The 21605-nt window shown below is 40.0% G+C and overlaps 1 protein-coding gene across 1 annotated transcript; it reads right to left on the minus strand.

Moving 5' to 3' along the window:
• Nucleotides 1-4539: 4539 nt before the first annotated feature.
• LOC115022902 (arylsulfatase I-like) lies at nucleotides 4540-19861 on the minus strand. The gene is made up of 12 exons (XM_029454012.1): nucleotides 19730-19861; nucleotides 16082-16345; nucleotides 13602-13779; nucleotides 12517-12656; nucleotides 11274-11423; nucleotides 10852-10926; nucleotides 10588-10762; nucleotides 9805-10041; nucleotides 9051-9197; nucleotides 8231-8378; nucleotides 7056-7663; nucleotides 4540-6694 (listed from the first exon to the last, which is right to left on the minus strand). The coding sequence occupies exons 3-12, from the start codon at nucleotides 13764-13766 to the stop codon at nucleotides 6275-6277; spliced, it is 2265 nt and encodes a 754-aa protein (XP_029309872.1). The 5' UTR covers nucleotides 13767-13779; nucleotides 16082-16345; nucleotides 19730-19861; the 3' UTR covers nucleotides 4540-6274.
• Between the last annotated feature and the right edge of the window lie 1744 nt (nucleotides 19862-21605).

Raw genomic sequence — 21605 nt, forward strand, 5'->3', positions numbered from 1 at the left:
TCCTTTTCTGACACTAATATATATATATACACACACACGTACGTTATATTCATGACGTGCAGAACTGATGTAAAACGAGCCTTTTGAAAGAATGTTTCTCAGATTATTTCCTGTGGAAGTTTTATCTGATCTGTTTTTTTGTTTAGTTTTTAAGGAACTTTTAATACAATTCTGTCAGTTTCTGCACTCTGCACGTCTTTAAGTGAAACGTTTGTGTGCTAGAACTTTCAAACTGAAACGTTTTCTCGTTAACTTTCATAAAAGAACAAATAGATTTAAGAACTGATTTCATCGGTTGGATTTGGCTCCGTAAAAACAGGATCAGGAATGTGAAGTTTATTAGATACAGAAGCAAATAAGTTATTTTTTAAAGCTAAAGTTTGCTGCAGGAAACATCCAGAACCTGCAGGCGGGGGTTCACCGGAGACGTTCTCTCCATCGTGTTGCAGACATCAAGGTGGTTAAAACGAGTGCGCTAATCAGATCTAAAGCATATTGTATTGCTGCATTGCAGTGGAGCATTAAAGTTTGAGAAAAGTTCCAGCCAGGAACACGATCTGTTCACCCGAGGCTCTTATTCATTCAGGTAAACACAGATTGCATAAGAGATGACGTTTAAATCTAAATTCTGCTTCTGGGAGGAGGAAGAGGAAAGTTAATAAGAGGTGGAAACTAAAGGAGTCTGACACCCGGAGACAGATTGTGTTCACTGTGTTTGACTTCATCATCTTTGGATCTTTGCCTGTAATGGCTTCTTCCACAAAGATAGGAAGAGGAAAGTTGTTGTGGATGTTGGAGAAGCTGATATCAGCGGTCACAGTTTTAATGTGCCCGCAGAAGAAAGATGAAATAGTTTGTGTGAAATCAACGTCTTTGTGTTTGATGAAAGTTTGAGTTTAGAAATTAACTGCGTGAAGATTGCAGGTTAACTGAACTAGTACTGACTTTTACTGAGTTTATTGAACTCGTCAGTGAGATTTTGTACAAATATTCTCTGGATGTAAGTATTCAGATCTGTTACTGAAGTAAAAGTACACTAGTATTGGCATCAGAATATAATTAAAGTCCCCATTTCAGAATTATTAATTTTGAGAGTAGAGAGATAGAGGTGATAGAGGAAGAGAAGTAGAGGAAGAGAGAGAGAGAGAGAGAAGGGAGAGAGAGAGGGAGGATGAAGAGAGAGAGTAAAAGAGAGGGAGGGGGGGATGAGAAAGAGAGAGAAGAGAAAGAGAGAGAGAGGGAAGAGTAGAGAGAGAAGAGAGAGAAGAGAGAGAGAGGGGAGAGAGAGAAGAGGGAGAGAGAGGGGAGAGATAGAGAGAGGAGAGAGAGGAAGAGAGAGAGAGAGAGAGAGAGAAGAGAGAGAGAAGAGGGAGGGAAGAGAGAGAGAGAGAGAAGAGAGAGTGAGGGAAGAGAGAGAGAGAAGAGAAGATGAGAGAGAGTAGAGAGAGAGGAAGAGAAGAGAGAGAGAGAGATGAACGATGGAGAGAAGAGAAGATAGAAGATGAGATAGGAGAGGATAGAGAGGAAGTAGATAGAGAGAGAGGCTAGAGATGAAGAGACGAGATGAAGAGAAGCATGAGAGAGAGATTTAATATTAGAGTAATTATATTAATATTATACTATATATTTCTATATATATATTTATGATATATATATATATATATAATATATATTAGATATATATATAATATAATACTAATATATAAATATATATATATATATTTATATTAATATATATATCTCATTTATTAGTTTATTTTGTATTAATAATCTGAATATGCAAAGTAACTAAAGTAAATGTAAAAAAAGTGCAATATTTGCTTTTAAAATGTGGAGTAGAAGTATAAAGTAACGTGAAATATAAAATACTTAAGTAAAGTAGTAAACTAAATACTGGAGTAAATGTACTCGATTACACTTCACCACAGGATGATGAGATGAATAATATTGAAACGGGTGTTTCTGTATAAACTGCTGCTGGAAATGTAGTTTTCTCTATAGAGCGCAAATCAAAGCCAAAGAGTCTTTCCCCGGCCCGGCCTCATCATGTGTGCACTGACTTCATCTCCCCGGCCAGCTTCATATCTTCAGCTGCAGTCGCTGCTTCAAGTACCGGGAGAGTCCTTACCGAGCGGCAGACCGTGGAGACGCTGAGGACAGGCGGCTCATTAAGGCTCATGAGTCAGAGGACAAACGGGGAAATCAAGGTCGTCTGCAGAGATCCCACTGACCGTCTGTGAGATGCTTTGCATTGTGTGCCTTTATTCTCTTTTCCCCCAAGTTCTCTGAGGTTGTAGTGAGTCAGGACTCTAACTACGCCTGGTCACTGTGTGTGTTTGCACCGTAGGGTCGTTGAATACGGTTAAAAGTTTAAAGAAGGAAATGCATCCCAGAGGAAGAAGCAGTAAGATGATGGCGGCCTTGCTTTACTTTCTCAGGGCTGCAAATGATTCGAGTGCCTCGAGTTGCTATAAAACTGTTCCCTCTGTGCAGACGCACGCTGAGTAATGATGCTTCAGAAAGGTGCTGTGACTTTTATTTGGGACTAAAGACACTTTTACAACCTGACACGTGTTGCAGGAGTACAACGGAGTACACCTAAGAACACCTTAGAACACCTTAGAGAGGCAGAACAGTCCAACAGAAATATTCTCCTTTAGCGACACTTTACTTCGCCGTGTCAAAATATCTGCGAGAGACAACGAAACATTTCAGATAATGAGAAAAAACTTGAATTAATCTCAAAGACAAAATGAGCAAAATGAAATAAAACAAGCAAACCGGTCGTTTCAGCAACTTATACAATCACATCCACATTTATCTCCTGCTGTATATTTGTTTTAGATATAATTTAACAAATCAAAACGTTGCTTCAGCTGGAACCTCAGAATATTAAACCGTTTACGTGCTTTTTATAAACATTCCTTTTAAAGGTGTCGACAATACTAAGCTATTAAAATACTAATATGTAGCGGACTAGTTATGGAATGATGCCACACAGTGATTTATCGTAGGTTAATAATATATATATATATATATATATATATATTATGTTGGATTCATGTCATTGTTGCCCCCCTGCAGTAACTCTGAGGACCCTGTAGGGGTCACGGACCTCATGTTGGAGACCTGTGCAAATTAGGAAAATAACTTATATATAGATAAATATTAATGTAAAGAGATTAGATAAGAAGCATGTATTATTCAGCATGTGTAGGAGGAGTTGGATCCCTTTACTGTATACATTATATATATATATATATATATATATATATATATATATATATATATATATATCTATATCTATATCTCTTCACGTACAGTTGGTCCTGTCCATGTCAGGTAAATGATAATGGGTATAAAACACATTTCCAAAACTTAAAAAGAGAGTTTAAGGAACATCCAGCGTCAGGAGTTTAATGCACTGAGGTGTCTGTCATCACTCTGTACCTGTCTGAAGCATCACAACTCTGAGGGAACATCACGTCTTTGTTCTCTTGTGTTTGTCTTTAATCTAATACAAGAGAACAAGCCGAGGCTCGAGTCGATGCAACAGAACACAACTCAATTATGAGTTTCTGATTGTGTCAGCAGAAACCGTCCAGACAGCAGCTCTGAGGGATCCCGGGCTCATCGCCGCCCACGTGCTTCTGCAGAGCTCATATTCCCCTGGTTCCCTGGAGGGAGCAGGATGTAGGCAGGATTATTAGTTACACAACGTGTGTGTGTGTGTGTGTGTGTGTGGAGTGTGAGTGTGTGTGTGTGTGAGATCCTGACAGCTCATGTTGTGAAGTTTTTGGTATGGAAACCTGAAATATGTATTTTCTCTTGGAAGAATAAACCAACGTGAAGTTGTGAACGCCTTCATCAAACAGAGTTCACACACTTTGTATTTTATCCACAACATTTGATTGGTGTGTTTTCTCTCAGATGTCTTCTTGGTTTTGGGGGTTGGCAGCATCTGCAGCCAAACTGCTTTCTGAATCCTGATATTTAAATCCCAGAGGATTACATAATCCCCTTTAGTGATGGGGGATAAAAGAAACAATTATTCCCCCGTGGAAACAGTGTGAAGAAGGAAGGCAGCGGCGAGCGTGGAAAATCCTGTTTGAGCCCAAGTTTGTGTTTGTGGAGGTTTTAGATCCTCGGGGATTGTTGACATCTGGCGCCACCAGGTGGTTAAACGTGTCGTGTGCATTGAGTTTCTAACATGACACACAATTCTTCTTTATCTTATCTTCTGTTAAACATTCATGAATAACAACCTCGAGCTTTACACCAGACTTCATTCACAAAACGAGGATTTAAGACTTGGATTAAGTAAAGTAGAGTAACAGGCAAGCTTTGTGCTGACATACCTACATATCAAAGTGTTCGCTCTGTGCACTGAAGAGGCGGAATATTAGCTTTTAAATGTGCTTTCAAACACTCGTGACTCCAGTCGGACTTTCCCAAAAGAAACCCCCACATTAAAACATTTGACTAAAACAGACCCGTGATGAATGGTGCGCTGTTTCCAGTCAACATAAAAGGACACAGTTCATTTTATTTGACCTTTATTTACTCAAGGTGGAGACATCAAGCGTCCATTTAAAGGGTTTCTCAGGAGCACTCTGCTGCACGCTCACTGGCTGCTGCTGCAGAGCGGCCACAGTCGTGGTTTGTTAAATATTGTGCAAACACACTGAAATATTTAGAGGTTAGGTGTCTCGCTCGAGGGGAGGAAACCAACATGTTACTTCAAAGAGGATTCTAATGCTGGTTAACGCTCGGCTGCAACTCTGTTTTCTGAATATGTGAACTTTTAGTGACAATTCACAAATATTGGGACTAAATCTGTGAAGGGAAGGTTTATGTTTGGACATCAGTACACAGCTGTAAACATGAAAAACATGCACCTGTCAACGTGTTACTCCTCAAAACTAAAGATAAGTGGGTTTAAATGACTTCATCTTTCCCCTAAATCTGGATAAAACGTGTTCGAACACTTTATTTCAAGATGAGCTTTTAGCTCTCGTCACTTAATGTCTTCAACATGTTCACACATTAATATTGTGTTAGTATATAGGGCTGAATAATAGCAGTTTCTGCTGATCACAGTAGAATGTAGTAATTCAAAATTTGCTTGACATTGGCAATACATTCAAACAGTAACGTAAAAAAACTAGATATTAAAACATCGTCCTATTTTGTTGCATGTGACAAAAACAATTAGAAGTAAACGTTTGTTTATGAACTGTTGCTGTAAACACGTTACAAACAGTGGCTCTCGGGTTCATTCTGCTCAAAGAAACATAATCAAATCCTTTACAAAATACATTTTACTGCGGCGCAGTGTCAAGAACTCAGTTTGTGAGTGAAGAAGAAGAAACTACGGAAGCCCTGAGAGGACAGTGAGGTCTCCTGGTTTCTGATTTAAGAACAGGATAATCTTTCTAAGTTCTTTAATTGTTTACATTGTTAACAGCTGGTGGAAATAAAGATTTGCCAGCATTCATGTTTTCTTCCAGGTGAGTTTTAAGTTCTCGATGCACCTGGAAGAAAACACGAAAGCTTTGAGTCAAACATCTGGCGTCAGCCTCGTGTGGCCTAAATGAGTATTACAACAAAAAACACAAAATGATCCCTCAGCTGTTTCACAGAAATATAAATAAATAAGGAACATAAAAAGATATTTGAATTGCTCCACCTGTTCTTAAGTCGTAAACAAAGGAGAGAAAACATCAGAATTAATTTCCCCACACTTGCTTTTCAGGGCTTCTGTCGCAAAACAGTGGAAAACAAATGATAAAATCACATAATGAATCAGGTGACGGAGCTGAAAAGCCACCTTACCATCAGAAGAGTTTGGAATTCAAAACTATTTTCTACCAAACCGACCAACAACGTAAACCTTTACCTGCATGACATCCAGAGTTACTCACAAACATGATGTGTTTTGAGTGAACTGACCTTTTAAAAGTTAAGGAAAAGCCTCAATCAAGTCTTACACATGAAGTTCTCTCCGATGCAGCGTCACCTCAGATGTGACGTTTACTGCACGCGTGAACATAATGTCCATATTCAACATTGTTATAAATGTTTTCAGAGTAAAAGTAAAATCAACAGTTTTCACTTGATGCTTAGAGGCACAACAAAGTGAAGCCAGTGACAAGGACTTGTTAGAAAGAGGTTCGCTTTAACTGAATTAACTCAGTTACCACTTTCTTCACTTGTTTGAGGAAGAGAAAATGTAACAAACAACATTTTAAAAAGTCTTTGACACGTCAACGCTTCAGATCCCGTTGGACATCATCCTGGTGTTCAGTTTCAGAAAGAACGACTGCAGCTTGCACAGCGGGCACTTCGGCTTCTTCCTCTTCCTCTTGTTCTTATCTTTCTTGTAGACTCCGTCATATTTCCCCTCCTCGTCCTCCTCTTCTTCCACCCAGGGTACCCAGGCCCCGCTGTGCCGGCTGGGATCGGCTCGAGGATCGTCGGGCGGAAAATAAACCGGCACGGCCGTTTGGTTATAAAAGGCGAGTCGGACCATGAGCTGCTGCACCACGTCTGGCCTCTGGTCTGCCAGGTCCTGCCGCTCGCACGGGTCGGCCGTGATGTTGAACAACCAGACGTTTTTGGGGGGGGAGGATTTGGGGAGCGGGGAGACGGCACGTTCGAGGTTCCACCAGCGACCAGGGAAAGTGGACAATACCTGAGAATCAAAATGTGCAATTAGCCGTTACATCCTCTCTGCTCTCGTCTAAGCCACCAGACTGCATTGACAAAAACAGTCATTTTACTTTGCAGAACACGGGAGCTGCTTCCTCAAACGATTATTTAGTTTTTGTTATTTTGTGACTGGTGAATCTGAACTAACCCTTTAAAACATCAAAGCCACAAAATAACACAAACAAACGAAGGGATCGACGCGGCGGTAAACCAGCCACTCCCGATTTCTGCGAGGTAAAATGTCTATTTTTGTGAATGGAGTCTGGTGAGACGAGATAACATATCATACAATGCAAAAACTCTTGAACTATCCCTTTACAATGGGTGTTAATGTGCTGCAGTACCTGTGGGGGGACCCAGTCTCCGTGGCCTGGGTCTCCTGTCAGCAGCTTCCAGTCTCCAACTCTGATGGCAGCCTGGACTGACGCGTCCCACACCGACTGGGACGAGGCGAGACCTAACTGAGGCGTGGGATGGGGTTTGAGCTGTGGCGTCTCTGGCTGGGACACGTTCTGGTATTGGGATAATGTCCGCCTGGACTTTAAATGTACTTTGAGCTGTGTCTTGGTTTTATGTGGAGGTGGTCTTGACCGTGACAGGTTCTGGTTCTGGGATATGTTCCGCCTGGATTTTGGCTTCACACGTGGAGGTTTAGGGCGAGATGTTCCTGACGGAGCACTGCCGGAGTGGGACTTCAGATGTGGACTGTAAAGTGACGGTCTCTGGTTCTGGGGGTAGACTTTGGTTTTGGGTTTGAGTTTGAGTTTTGATTTCTGAAGGGGCTTAAGCTTCGGCTTGGGAAGGGGCTTCGACTTGAGTTTGGGTTTAGCGGCATGATGGGAAAACGACCGAGGTTTCTTGGTGGTCTTCAACTTGAACGCCGACTTCTGCTTCAGTTTCTGTTTCAGGATCTTCTTCTTCTTTGGCTTCTTTGGGCCTTTCGATTTGTTTACTGACAATTCAAAGAAAACACACACGTTGGAGGAATGAGGAATATAAATTAAACGCTCCTTTAACTTTAGTTTAGTTTTTAAATCCCAGTTATCTCGCTTCCCTTCCTGTGACTTTTCTTACTTCTCTTCCTCGCTCCGTTCTTTCTTCTCGCACAGAAGTATCTGCTAGAAGCTGTGCGTGAGCTAAATGCTAACATGCTGATGTGTAGTGTAATGTACGAGCATGCTAACGTTCACCAATTAGCTGTAAACACAAAGTGCGGCTGATAGAAATGTCATTAGTTTTGCAGGAATCTGCTCATAAATGTTTGTAGTTCACTGAGAGTTTGCTGAATATGTTTGTTGGGTATATATGTATTTAAAGATGTGATCAGATGGCGCTTAGTTAAGAAGCGACAGGAGAGAATTCATACAAATATTTCAGTGTGAACCAAAGTGGAAAAACATTTATATACAGATTTATGGCTAATAACAAGCAAAGAACTACCGACCCTGCTGCTGTACACATAACTACCACCAGCATTAACATTCATGTATTATCAGTTGACACATATTTTGGGAGTTACCCGAGGCCTTCTCTGTGCTGACGGCCCAGTTCATGCTGTGAACAGGAGGTTTGTGCAGAGGGTCAATGTTGTGAAGGATCTCCTGACGTGGTGACTCCTTCCCCTCGCTGATGGTGGGCCAGACATCAAACCCATCCAGGCCCCGACTCTGAGAGGGAGACAAATACACGTCACAAAGAATACACAGTGTCGAGTGATAAGAGGTGCTGTGACACTCGTTCCTTGCACGCCAGAAGAAAAGCAATAATAATACATTTCCTTTGGTAATGCAGGCGACCGAGCTTCTGTCTCATTGTAGCCAAGAGATCCTTGTTGGTCTGCGTTGGCACTGGAAAGCTTCTTGCTTATTATGCCAAGAAAACTCTTTGGGAGCTGAAGACAGACGGCACTGACATGCCAATAAAAGTAATTGATGTCTAAAACTCAAAGCGTCCATGTTGTTTAGAAAGCGTGCACTTATCATAATAATTAAAGAGCACGCTGATCTACATCACACTAAATAAGGACAGTTTTACAGCAGCGCAGTTCAAAATGAAGATTTATGTCGACGGATAAACTCAGGCATGAATGTGAGGGAGACACGACGGCTACGAGAACATACAGAGCGAGAACACTGAAATAAAGCCTTACAGTAAAGTCATCGCTCATATCAGCAGCCTGGGGGGCCGTGGGGAGAAACACATCCCTAGATATGGTCTGTTTTACAGTGTGATGGTGGATCCTCCACAGCATTTACCTTTCCCTGAAGGCATCAATGACAAAACATGCAACAAAAGACTTATTAAAGAAAAAGGTAGGGAATAGTAGAAGTTCCACCGACCCGGCTGGTGTTTCCCCCGGCCAGACCCACCAGGGTGGGGAACCAGTCTGTGATGTGCAGCAGAGCTTTGGAGACCCGTCTCCTGCGTCTCAGCAGGGGGCTGTGAACGAACGCGACTCCACGGACGCCGCCTTCCCAGTACGTCCCCTGGAAACACAGTCAGTTCAGTCAGTCTGGAGAGAGCTCTACATGAAGCTATCATCTTTTTTCATTGGTGTCTTTTGTGTTTCTGTCAATAAAATATTTTTTTATTTTTTTATTCAACAAGCAATTTGTTGTATTTTAGCATTTTAACTAATATTACTTTACTATTCTTAGATCTTTGCCACTTGTGAGGCATGTTGGTTAGCATGTTGTTAGAAGGTTGGTTAGCATGTTGGTTAGCATGTTGTTAGAAGGTTGGTTAGCATGTTGGTTAGCATGTTGGTTGGCATGTTGGTTAGCATTTTGGTTAGCATGTTGGTTGGCATGTTGGTTGGCATGTTGGTTGCTGTTGGTTGGCATGTTGGTTAGCATGTTGGTTGGCATGTTGATTGGCATGTTGGTTGCTGTTGGTTGGCATGTTGGTTAGCATGTTGGTTAGAAGGTTGGTTAGCATGTTAGTTAGCATGTTGGTTAGAAGGTTGGTTAGCATGTTGGTTAGCATGTTGGTTAGCATGTTCTGTACACGTGTTGATGTTTGCGTGTTAATATTCCAGCAAGTCTTGCCTATAAGCAGTCAAAGTTCACGTACAATATTTAGCTATATTCGTACCTTTCGGCCTCGTAGCGGCCAGTTGCTCCCTCCGGTGTATGGCTGGGCTCCGTTGTCGGTGGAGTAGATGATAACGCTGTTGCGGTAGTATCCGTATTTTCTCAGAGCGTAGGTGACGTTTCGGACCGCCTCGTCCACCGTGGACACCATGGCGGCAAACTTTCTCCTGGCGACGTTAGCCATGTCGCGGTACGGGTAGATGTAGGACTTGGGCGTCTGTAGAGGAGTGTGAACTGCCTGCAGGAGAAAACATTAACTTGTGTTCATTTTATTTATTCATTATGTAATTATTGGTGCAGAACATAATACATGCATAAAACTAAGCAAGTTAAACGAGGATGAAAGTATAATCATAGCAATGATAATAATAACATCATGATTTAAATATGATTGTATGTGTATGAGAGAAAGGAGCGGACATGTGAAAGAAATAAAGGAAAATGGTCGACTTCTCCACACAAATGATTAATTTCTGTTAATATCACGGTATGATCAGCTACGTGTTATTAAACTGTGTGTTACTCTTTTAAAACAACATTGCCAGATTTTCTCAAACTTTTTTGAGTTTTCTGTGCGTCACACTTTTAATTAAAGGGTCCAAACTGTCTCTGACGCTCGCAGACGAACACAAACTTTAATGAGTCCCCACATCGAGTCATAAACCAGCATCACAACACACGTCATGCTGAGTTTTCTCTCTTTCTTCTTGAGTTTGAGGCTTAAACTTGAATCCAGAGATGTTTTTATTTCCCTTTCTTCCGATGTGAAAGCTCAGCGTGATACCTGCAGGGAGAGCAGCAGGAAGAGCGGTCTGTCCGTGGGGTCGTGACTCTCCAGGATCTTGCGAGCTCTCTGTGTGAAGAGCGTGGTGGAGTACTTTCCTTCCTGGCCCCACGCCACGCCCTCGTCGTCATGGAGATCATACCCACACAGCCCCGGGCCATCACAGGACCCGTAACTGGGGACAGACGGAGACATGTGAGTTATAGAAATAGATACAGACAACAAGTATTCCTTTTAATAATCATAAAGATCCTATAGTGTTACCTGTAGTAATCCACACTTCCTGTTAAAGAACCAAAGAAACTGTCGAAACCTTTTCTGGTGGGCAGGCAAGCCTTCCTGGAGAAAAGGGTCAAAGTAAAACTGAGTTTATACACAAGCAGCTTCAAACATTTACCGATTTAAACAAAAGTTGTGAAGCTGCTTCGTCATCTCTGCCAGGTTTAAGGTTTGGGGATCATGTGTCAAAAAAAAACCCCAAAATGTATTCTTCTGTATTTGTTACCATCATTAAGTCCCAAACTCGTCATAAAATATTACACATTTCAACTTCTGACTTGTGGAATAAATAAATAGCAATGAGCAGACATGAAGCTTGGTGTGTTTTATGGTTAATAACTGTTTATAGTGACTATAGAACAGAAGCTCCTGCTCTTATTCCTCCACCTGTGTAACCTCCGGCTCACCTGTAGAAGCCCAGGTGCCACTTGCCCACCATGTGTGTGGAGTACCCGGCCTCGCGGAGCCTCTCGGGCAGAGTGTCCATGTGTGAGGGCAGACAGCTCGGCTGGCTCGGTCTGATTATGGAGTGTTGGAGTCCTGTGTGGATCTGATATCTGGAAGCAGACGAGACTTGACTAACTGCTCACACACTGTAGACACACACTCCATCAGATTATTATTCAAACTAGATAATTCTTCTTGAGCTCCTGTACCATAAATATATAAACTACGGGATCAAAAAAGTCTTCTCTTGTCCTAATAATGAAAAAGATAATGAACAATCATTTATAATAATCTGATGACACGAGAGTAAAATAGGAATATGAATTAATGCTGAAACTAGTCATTCGACGGACACTTTGATGATCAGATGATCGTTAAAGTTATCTTAACAGTTCCAGGTTCCAACTTCTAAACTTCTCTATTCTTCTTTGTTTTTCTTTTGGTCTATTGAACATCTTTGGATTTAGGACTGTTGGACAAACAGACTGAAAAGGATCATTAGCTGCAGCTTTAGAACAAACTAAATAAAAGCTGCTTAACCCTCGTGTTGTCTCAGGGTCAACAATGACCCCCGCGATGTTTAGCAGCAGAGAAAAAACCCTAAACGACCTTTTTTCAACTTGAAATTTGAGGACTTTTCCTAAAGTCAAAGAAAATGTTTTTATAATATCATGGGAGCTGTACCCCACCAAGGTACACAGAGTGACCCGGCAGTTAAGATTACAGTCACAGTCAGTTATACACACACACACACACACACACACACACACACACACACACACACACACAGATTACCCTTTTTATTGCACATTTCTTTTACTTTCTCAGGCTACATGAGTTCTATCTAAAGCTGGACAATGAAGTGATAATAATATTCCTCTACTTTAGTAAGAAAACCCTCATAACCAGTGAGCTGTCGAAGAACAACGAGTGGTGTCCACTCATAAAAGTCTTTCTGCAAAGTGAGAAGGGGAAAACTAAGACATTTATAAAGTGTTTGGTTCATTACAGGTTGGTTCTTCATGCTCAATAGATTTTGGGTTGAAAATTCAATGAAGCTGCTTTTATCTAAGAGGTTTAGTGGAGGAGGGTCATTGTTTACCCTCAGGACACGGGGAGTGAACAGGAAGTGAAGACAGCACAAGGGTTAAACCACACAGATGTATTTGTAATAATAAAAGTTGCCCTGAGGATCTTCTTTACCTGCCGGTGATGAGCTGGCTGCGTGACGGCGTGCAGATGGGCTGAACGTAGTAGTTCTCCAGCGTCACGCCCTCTGCCGCCAGTTTGTCCAGAGTGGGAGTCTTGATGGTCGGGTTGTGGTAGCCGATGTCGTTGAAGCCCTGAGTTAAGTCGTGACAGAGTTGTGTTGAATGTTTCACATTTAGATGATTTACACAGAACATCTGTAGAGACTAAATTAACTTGACGGTTTAAACACTACTTGTGTTTATTCCTCACGTGACACTTTATAGAACACAGCTGTTTAAATCTTCCTGTATGTAGGAGATGTTTACTCCTCTGACCACCAGAAGTTATCTTCTGAGACAACTGATAGAGATTTACTTTAGTCCGCTTCAGGTGTGAGAGACTTGTGCATCATGCATCATGCATCATGCATCATGCATTGTGCATCGTGCATCGTGCATCATGCATCGTGCACCGTGCACCATGCACCGTGCACCGTGCATCGTTCATCGTGCATCGTTCATCGTGCATCGTGCATCGTTCATCGTGCATCGTGCATCGTGCATCGTGCATCGTGCATCGTGCATCGTGCATCATTCATCGTGCATCATTCATCGTGCATCGTGCAGCGCCGCTATCAGCTTCTGCTTGTGTCTTTTCTGTGGAACATGTTGTTTATTTCATGTGAAAAGGAAACAAATAAACAAAAACTGGTAATTTTATTGGAAGCAGGATTACTGAACCTCACAGAAGAAACACTTTGAAGGCTGATTCTCCATTTTTTAGGCTGATACCGATACCGATACTTTTACTAATCTATTTAATTACAAATGAAGTCTTTTTGGAATTTGAATAATATTATCACCAACAGCTGAGTTTGTGGTGTACGAGATGTAGTAAAACATCTATTCTTATGTTAACATCGTATATTTGAAGTCTGGGAGTCACTGCTGCTAGCATGTGACTTAATAAGAGCCTTCACACACACGCACGCACGCACGCACACACACACACACACACACACACACACACACACACACACACACACACACACACACACACACACACACACACACACACACACACACACACACACACACCTGGTCGTCTGTGAGGATAAAGATGATGTGCGGCTGGTTCTTCTTCTTCTGTGGTTCTGCCTCGTCCTCCGGAGTGTGTCTGTCTGACAGAGCAGACAGACAGTCCAGGCTGAAGAAGACTCTCAGCACAGTGAGAGCCACGGCGGCGGCAGCAGCAGCCTTCATCGTTACTGCAGCTCTGCAGGGAACAAAGAAAAAACAATAGAGCGAAAAACTTCCACGAACAAAACTCCAGGGGAGTAAAGCTCGAAAATGTTCGAGTCGGCACAAATTCACACGCACATGCCATCACTGGCGGACTAAGTGTAGATCATAAAACCACGTTTGAGATGGACTTGCCAACTTGGCTGTGACTGTGATCTGAAACAAATCCATCTGGTGAGAGTGCCGAGCTCTGAGGAGGTCTTTGTTTAAACCGTTATAATCTTTGGAATTGAATGAAACCAATAAAAAGGGATGAAAATATAAGTCGTGCCTGAGAGAGCAGAAACAGTTTGAATGGGACTTTTACTGTATATATAATTATAAGTGTTAATATTGAATATATATCATGATCCAGTCAACAGTTTATGCATCAATTAACCAGATTGTGTCTGTTTTTGTCTAATCCAACAAATTAAATGACAGATTAAGGTATTTAATTAATGTAAAATCGTTTTAAATTTAATTCTGCCATGAAGAAGTCCTGCTCATTGATGTTAAAGGGAGAGTTAACACGGTGTAAATGGCAATTGTAGGTGTTTTCTCTGTAAATATTGTCCTAATCTTATTTATTTTGTATTAACCCGACAATCAGTGCTTTAACACGTTGTATTAAAATGTCATTTGTGTAACTACACACACAGACATGTATTTTTTTACAATGTATTTACTACAAAGTAAATCTCGTAGTGAACTTATAATGTGATGAAACTAAAAATATTCAGCTTTTGACTGTCTGAGGTTGGAGTTTGTGATGGTGTTGCGATGCATTTTATATCTTAAACTAACAGTTACTGGATCTATCAATCCTAATTTGTCAATAAATGTAAAAACAAGTTGTGAGAGCCCAACGTGACGTCTTCAAATCGCTTGTTTTGCCTGAGCCACTGTTCAAAACCCCAAATATATTCAGTTTACACGTGAAACAGAGAAAATTATGTTAAAATGTAAATCACCACCACACACACTCTCGCCTAAAAGTTACCATAGAGTTCAAACAAGACAGGAAATGAAGCTCCTGAAAGCGGGACCCTCCGCCCGGTGTCAGAGCCCCCCCCCCCCCCCCCTGCAGACAGTGCATCCCACTGACAGAGGCTGTGTGTGTGATTTATTAAGGCTGATTCACCGGCGGTGAGCAGCACATGAAGGAATGCTGCCAGACATTGTTGTTGTCGCCTCTTTGGAAAAGAAACGGTTGTTCATCCACTTAAAACCCACTCGACTTCGCAGCAGCGGTGGAATGTAACTAAGTACTCGAGTACTCGAGTACTAAGTGCAAATCTGAGGTACTTTATGAGTATTTCATGTTACTTTATATGTCTACAGAGGGAGAGATTGTTCTTTCTACTTCACTGTAGTTATCTGACCGCTTTAGTTACTTGACGAATTTAGATTTTTGCAAACAAAACATATGAAGAGCTTATAGAAACATGATGTTTAAATTACTGCACCTGGAAATACAATACAACGGATTGACTGAATGAATGGGAACTATTTTGATTGTTGTTGTTTTTTTTTTACTTTTTGACAATTTCTCTGCTTTGAGTACTTTTACTTTTAATACTTTAAGTACATTTTCTCGATTGTTCTTACATACTTAACCGTTTCAATGCAGGACCTTTACTTAAGAGAAGGAATCTTCCTGCACTGCGTCTCACTAGATGTTTCAGGGCTGATTAACGGCTTTACATTAGATTTTATAGTTTCTTTTTGTCATTTTTAACCCTTTATTTTCTCTGAGAAAGCTGCAGTTTGACATGCAGTCAAGTGTTATTTAGTGTTCTGTGAGAGGAAGGGAACAGCTGATTGTATACTCTATTTAATTTATGACATGCATAGAAACTTCAAAGCCAAGAGCAGCATGCAATGTTGAGTTCATAAGTAAGACAGACTGAAAGCAGCCGTGTGGTGAACATCACTACTGTCCTGATGTCTCAGCTGGTCTGCTGTTCATGAGAACACACACCTCTCCCCTCTACTTTAGTGTGTGTGCTTCTCTGTGACAGCCTTACTTCAGGATATGCAAGTACAGACTAGCCCTGCATTAAATCTGTTTGATGAAATCTGCAGCATGTATCAAGTTACTAATTCACTGAACTCTATCAGAAATACAGTTTTATTAATATCAGTTTTCATTTAGATGCAAAGTGTGACACCACAGTTTCATCCAGCTGCACATAGCTCCATGTCACGTTACAAATCAACACATTTCTAATTGAATGCACATCTATTCCTCACAACAGCAGTGTTATATTTCAAAGCCAGGCCTAAATCAATACCTCGATATTGGATCAATGGGAGTGAACGGCTCTTCTTCGCCCCCTCCTCTTCCTCTTCCTCTCTTCCTCAGTTCATGCTTCACCCTTCGGGTCTTTCTTCAGCTCGTAGGAAGTTGGGTTTGAATAAAGTTCGCAGGAGACGCCGCATGTCCTCAAGTTTCCACAAAACCTTCCTTCCTTCAGTCTGAGCGTCCACACTCCCCGTAATGAAATACGACCAAAGTCAAGACAGTCTCAGCACCGCGCCGACACTTCCGGTCTGGCCTGTCAAAATAAAACGTCAAAACGTATTGCATATTTTTTTAGTGCTGTATTTGTGTTTAATATGTCAGTTTGTTTAATGGATAATCTGGTAAATATAATATAACGGGAAAATAAACATACACATCCACCGTCATAAACTAGTGACCTATGCAGGGTCCCAAATTAACCGCTAACGTTAGCTAACTTAACCGTTACCGTTAATAATCCATATTTTTTAAATAACGTAGCCTATATGACGCAAACTCATGAAAAGAGACAAATATTAAGCATTAATGCTCTCTTTCAGCAATTAAAAAAAGAATATATATAATGTATTTTCCAAGAGTAGTCACCTAGCTAGCTAGCTTACCTAACTAGTTCCGCACAGGCTAGCCCTTTCTGCATTCTGATATTTATGGTGTCTACATTTGGTAATATGTGGTTAAGGTTGTAATATAAAAAAGATTTTTATTGTATATGAGAAGCATACTATCTTAGCTCGGTATAGTTTATACATATATCTTATATTCGTAGCTCGGTATAGTTATCAAAGTTAGCTTTTAACCTTGCTGGCAGGGGGGCTAACGGTCGAAGAAAGAAGACATTACACGTAACGCTAATGTTAATGCTAATGTCAAACTTGTAAATAATATATATAGTTAACTAGACACTTAACTAGATATATAGATAGATGTTGTTTTCCCAGTTAACTATTTCTTAAACATAATATATTTCCCTTTATAGCTTTGCTTTACTTTAACTGTAACGTCAATTAGATCAATTAGCTTAATGGAGAAATTACTAACAACTCTCTGCCTCCAGAAGTGTAAAATAAAAATATATATTATTATTATACCAATTAATAATGGTCCTCTATAATAGCAGTGGTGTAAAATCGGCCACAAACAAAATATTAAATGTTCTATTAAAACTGGATTTAATTCTCCCATCGTGGCAGCTTTACTTTGAAGCCTAAAATGCTTAACATCCTTTAATAGCGTTACCTTGACACATGAGAAAACGGTAATAAGCCTTTTACACCATTCGTTAAACGGCTGTACGCTATTTTAATACGATTGTTTAGTTTTATGATGAATGTCATCGTATCGGACCTCCCTGCTTGTGGTGCGGGACTGAAGCACAGCCTCGCGGGACTGCAGGCTGTTCACCCGGCAGAGGAGCCAGCTGGCACTCCGGAGGAAACCAGGAACTCTTTACGCAACAAACTGTACAGATGCAAAACTGCATCAAGTCAGCTGGAGATGAAGCACAGGGAGAACGGAAACAGCATTCATTTAACAAATAAAAACTCTAATTATCCCTCGAAGATGAGTATGTTGGAGCAACAAGGAATAGATTAGAATAACACAAACATAACATTTAGAACATATTGTTAAAAATATTGTCAAAGAAATCAATGAGCCTAATGTTGATAAAAGATGCATGGTCAAATGTGCTTTAACAAAATAAGCTACTAAACATATATAGGCATACACAGGGAAAGAAATGTGTTTTTGTATGAAGACAAACATTGGCATTAACCAGATCAAAGTAAATCATGTATTAGACAGGAAGTGTCTGAACAGGTGTGTATAATGCATCTTATTCTGTCACTTTATTTTTATATACTTTATTCCGGCTACCGTTTACACATTTGTGTATTTTATTGATGTTATATTTTCCTTGTTTTAACTTGCACTAGTTTTTTGTAGGCTGTGTTTAGACTCATTTAGTTTTTACTTTACGGTTTTTATTTTTTTTAACATATTTAATTAGCATGAGAGTTAAGATTTATATTGATAATGTCTGCCTCTATGTCAGTGTTGTGCATATGATGAATAAACAACTTGAACTTGACTTTTGCACTGTGTTTATCTTTATGTCTCAAAACACCAGGACAAATTCCTTGTATGTGCAAGCCTACCTACTAAATACCTTGCAATAAAACGGATTGGTGGTGTATAAACATCAATTAACCTAATCAAGTATATTCCATTTATAAATGCAGCATTAAGGGTTATATATTCACATTTTGTATCTGCTTGGTTTGAGCTGCACAAAGGTGTTTGTAAATATTGAAGTTGCAGCTGGTTCCTCAGGCTGTGCTTTTATTTTGAAAGTTATGAGTATTGAACATTTCTGAGCCCAAATTATGAGCAAATAAATCAAAGCTTAAGTTTATATGCTTATATGTTACTTTTTTATGCCATAATTATTAGATACTAACTCAAAATGTAACTCAAAAGCAGATCCATAAGTCTGCACAATATGGCAAAGATGCTCTGCCTCTGGTCTGCACCTGAACCAGCGTCAACATGAAGAGCTTCTATCTGTTGTTATTAACCAGGAAGCTCCTCCTACAGACAAACCACATGTAATCAATTAATCAAATAACATATCTATGTAAAAAATAATAATAAATCTAAATACGTATTGGTATTGTTCTTACAGCGACATGTTAATAATATCAGGTATTCAGGGTACTTAGAAAGACTATTCCCTTCAATAGTGAAAACCTACACCCCTGCACTCTGCTGAAAATGGTACAGTCCGAGTTCCCATTCTATAAATACCACTGAAAGCTTTCACTTCCGGTCTGGCGGTTAACTAGCAGGTAAAGTGTTGTGAATTTAAATTAAATATAGTCCATAAATTAATTGAGTGGTTATTTCGTTAACAATGTAAATGATGACAGAATGCACACTAAAATGACCAGAAATTACTTTTGTTAGCAGGTTAGCATGCTATACTAACATGTGGTTAATATGCTAACACTACTCTGGGCTGCACAACTAGAACTACACTGCAGGATGGAATAAATAATAAAACTGCAGGATGGAATAAATAATAAAACTGCAGGATGGAATAAATAATAAAACTGCAGGATGGAATAAATAAAAAACTGCAGAAATTATAATGTGCCAGGCCATTGTGCAATGTACTCATTATATGGGACATGGTTAATGGGTAACAGTATGTTATTACTGTCAAAATCCCATTAAATGTTTCCATAGTCCGTTAATCGATGTTTAGCCTGTTAAATTCAAATCCAATTAAAAGTGGCAAATTGCATTTCGCTTCATTAACAAAAGCCAATAAACAGAAAATAATGGATGGATGATGCATAATAGGGTACCCAACAAGCTAAAGTTATTTTAATGGGCTTTATCTTTAATTAAGGGGAAATTAATTTAAAAGTATGTTTTTTAAAATTGATTTATTTCGTCTATGTACTTGCACAGAAATAAACATAACGCCTACGAACAAGGACAACAAAGCGGGACAAATAAAAGACTATTATGTACACAAATATGTAAACAAAATTATATAAATATATATAAAGCACCTATGATTATGTAGTATGTACACGCGTGGATCTAAATACTGTAATATTTATATACTCACATTTCATAGGCCTTATACGAATGTAAAATCTTTAATTTGTCCATTTATCTTCATTTTATGTGACATCTAATCTCAAAAGATCCTTTTGTTGTCGTGCTCTGTGTTGCCCAGAACAAAACTCCACTTCCCATGCTGCATTGCGAGGGGGGCGTCGTCAGAAGATTATGGCCGCACGCTGAATAGCGAGCATGAAGTGAACTGTTAATAACTCCTTAATAATTTCCCAGTTATTATCTGGTTTCCCAGTCGCACCAGTCGGACAGGATGGCTTCGGAGGAAGATGCCGCGCTGCTGTTTCTAATCTTCCAGCACCTGAAGGTGAGCGGCTACAAGAAGGCTGCCAAGGTGCTGGAGAAACACATTGCTCAGGTAACAAGTTTGGGTTTAATTCTTCCACATTTGCACGCTCTGTCAGTGTAGGACCGACCCGACCTGATGCTTCCTCGTTAAATCTGGTGATTTCTGGTCATGTTGATGATTTCATTGTTCTTCAGCGAGCAGTCGCGTCTTGCATTATTTATAATAACGTAAATTAAATATAAATGAGATTTCAGTGTTTTGCTCCAGTGTTGCAGTCAGTGAATTTCTGTGTGTGTGTGTGTGTGTGTGTGTGTGCGGGGGGTATAAGCACATGTGTGTTCAGGCCTCCTGGAGAAAAAGAACATGATGTTACAGAAGCTGCATGGCTGTGAAAACAACCCTGCGGCTGCACACTGGCACCCTGTTCAAAACCTCCTCACGTTTTCACAGTATCTAGTGATTAAAGTTGTTCATTTTTATTTAAATTTCCTAGAGCTGCGATGATTAGTCGATTTGATCGATTAGTTGATCGACAATTAATGAATCGGCAACTATTTAACTATAATTAATTAATCCTTCAGCTTCTCCAATGTAAATATTTGCTGCTTTACTCTAAATATATTTGGATTTTGGTTGTACAACGAAATTTAGATTTATTTATTTTACTTTTACACTGTTTTCTGATGTGTTTATAGATGTTGATTAATTAAAAATAATTAAGTGATAATAACAATTAATTGCAGCCCTATAATGACCAGAGTGCACGTGCATAGCCACATGCAACCTCTAACAGAAGCTAATACACACTACACATTTTCCAAGAATGCTTCCTACATAATGTCACTTTTATTGTATTATTATTATTATTATTATTATTATTATTATGCACAGACATTCTGCCATGTAGAGCTTTGGTCAGTCCCAAGTTTCAGGTTTCAGACTCGTAGGCTAAAAATATCGTCAAACGTTTCTGCTGACAGAGGTTTGAGAAGACTACAATAAAACAAAATGGTCTCATCTCATTCTCTAACAAACATTCCTCGCAGAGGCTCCCACAGAACCATATTCTTTAAATATGTCCAGCATTATTCTCCCGTTTGAACTTTGAATTTTCCCCTCACTCTCATATTGCTCGTTTTGTATTTAGCTGCTTGGATTCATTTCCGGAAGCGTGTGGCATCAACGTGGAAGCATTCCTGAACCACAGGAAATTTGCTATTTCCTAGTTGAGTTACAGGAATATTGTCCAGCAACTTGATTATTAATGTTGCGTTCAGGGAACCAGTCAGAGGTGGTAAAATGTGCTTTCACGAGGTAACTTTCCAAGCTAATGTATTTATTGTGTGTGTGTGTGTGTGTGTGTGTGTGTGTGTGTGTGTGTGTGTGTGTGTGTGTGTGTGTGTGTGTGTGTGTGTGTGTGTGTGTGTGTAGGTGGAAACACCAGAGGAGAGCTCCAGCCTACATGATATCTACACAGGCTGGATGAAGTAAGTCAAACATTTTAGCAATTTTAGATGAATTGATATAGAATCAATTATTTATCTCGGTCTAAAATCACCGTGCCGTCTCATAACTA

This window comes from Cottoperca gobio, chromosome 17, assembly GCF_900634415.1.
Source record: "Cottoperca gobio chromosome 17, fCotGob3.1, whole genome shotgun sequence".
NCBI classification, from domain to species: domain Eukaryota; kingdom Metazoa; phylum Chordata; class Actinopteri; order Perciformes; family Bovichtidae; genus Cottoperca; species Cottoperca gobio.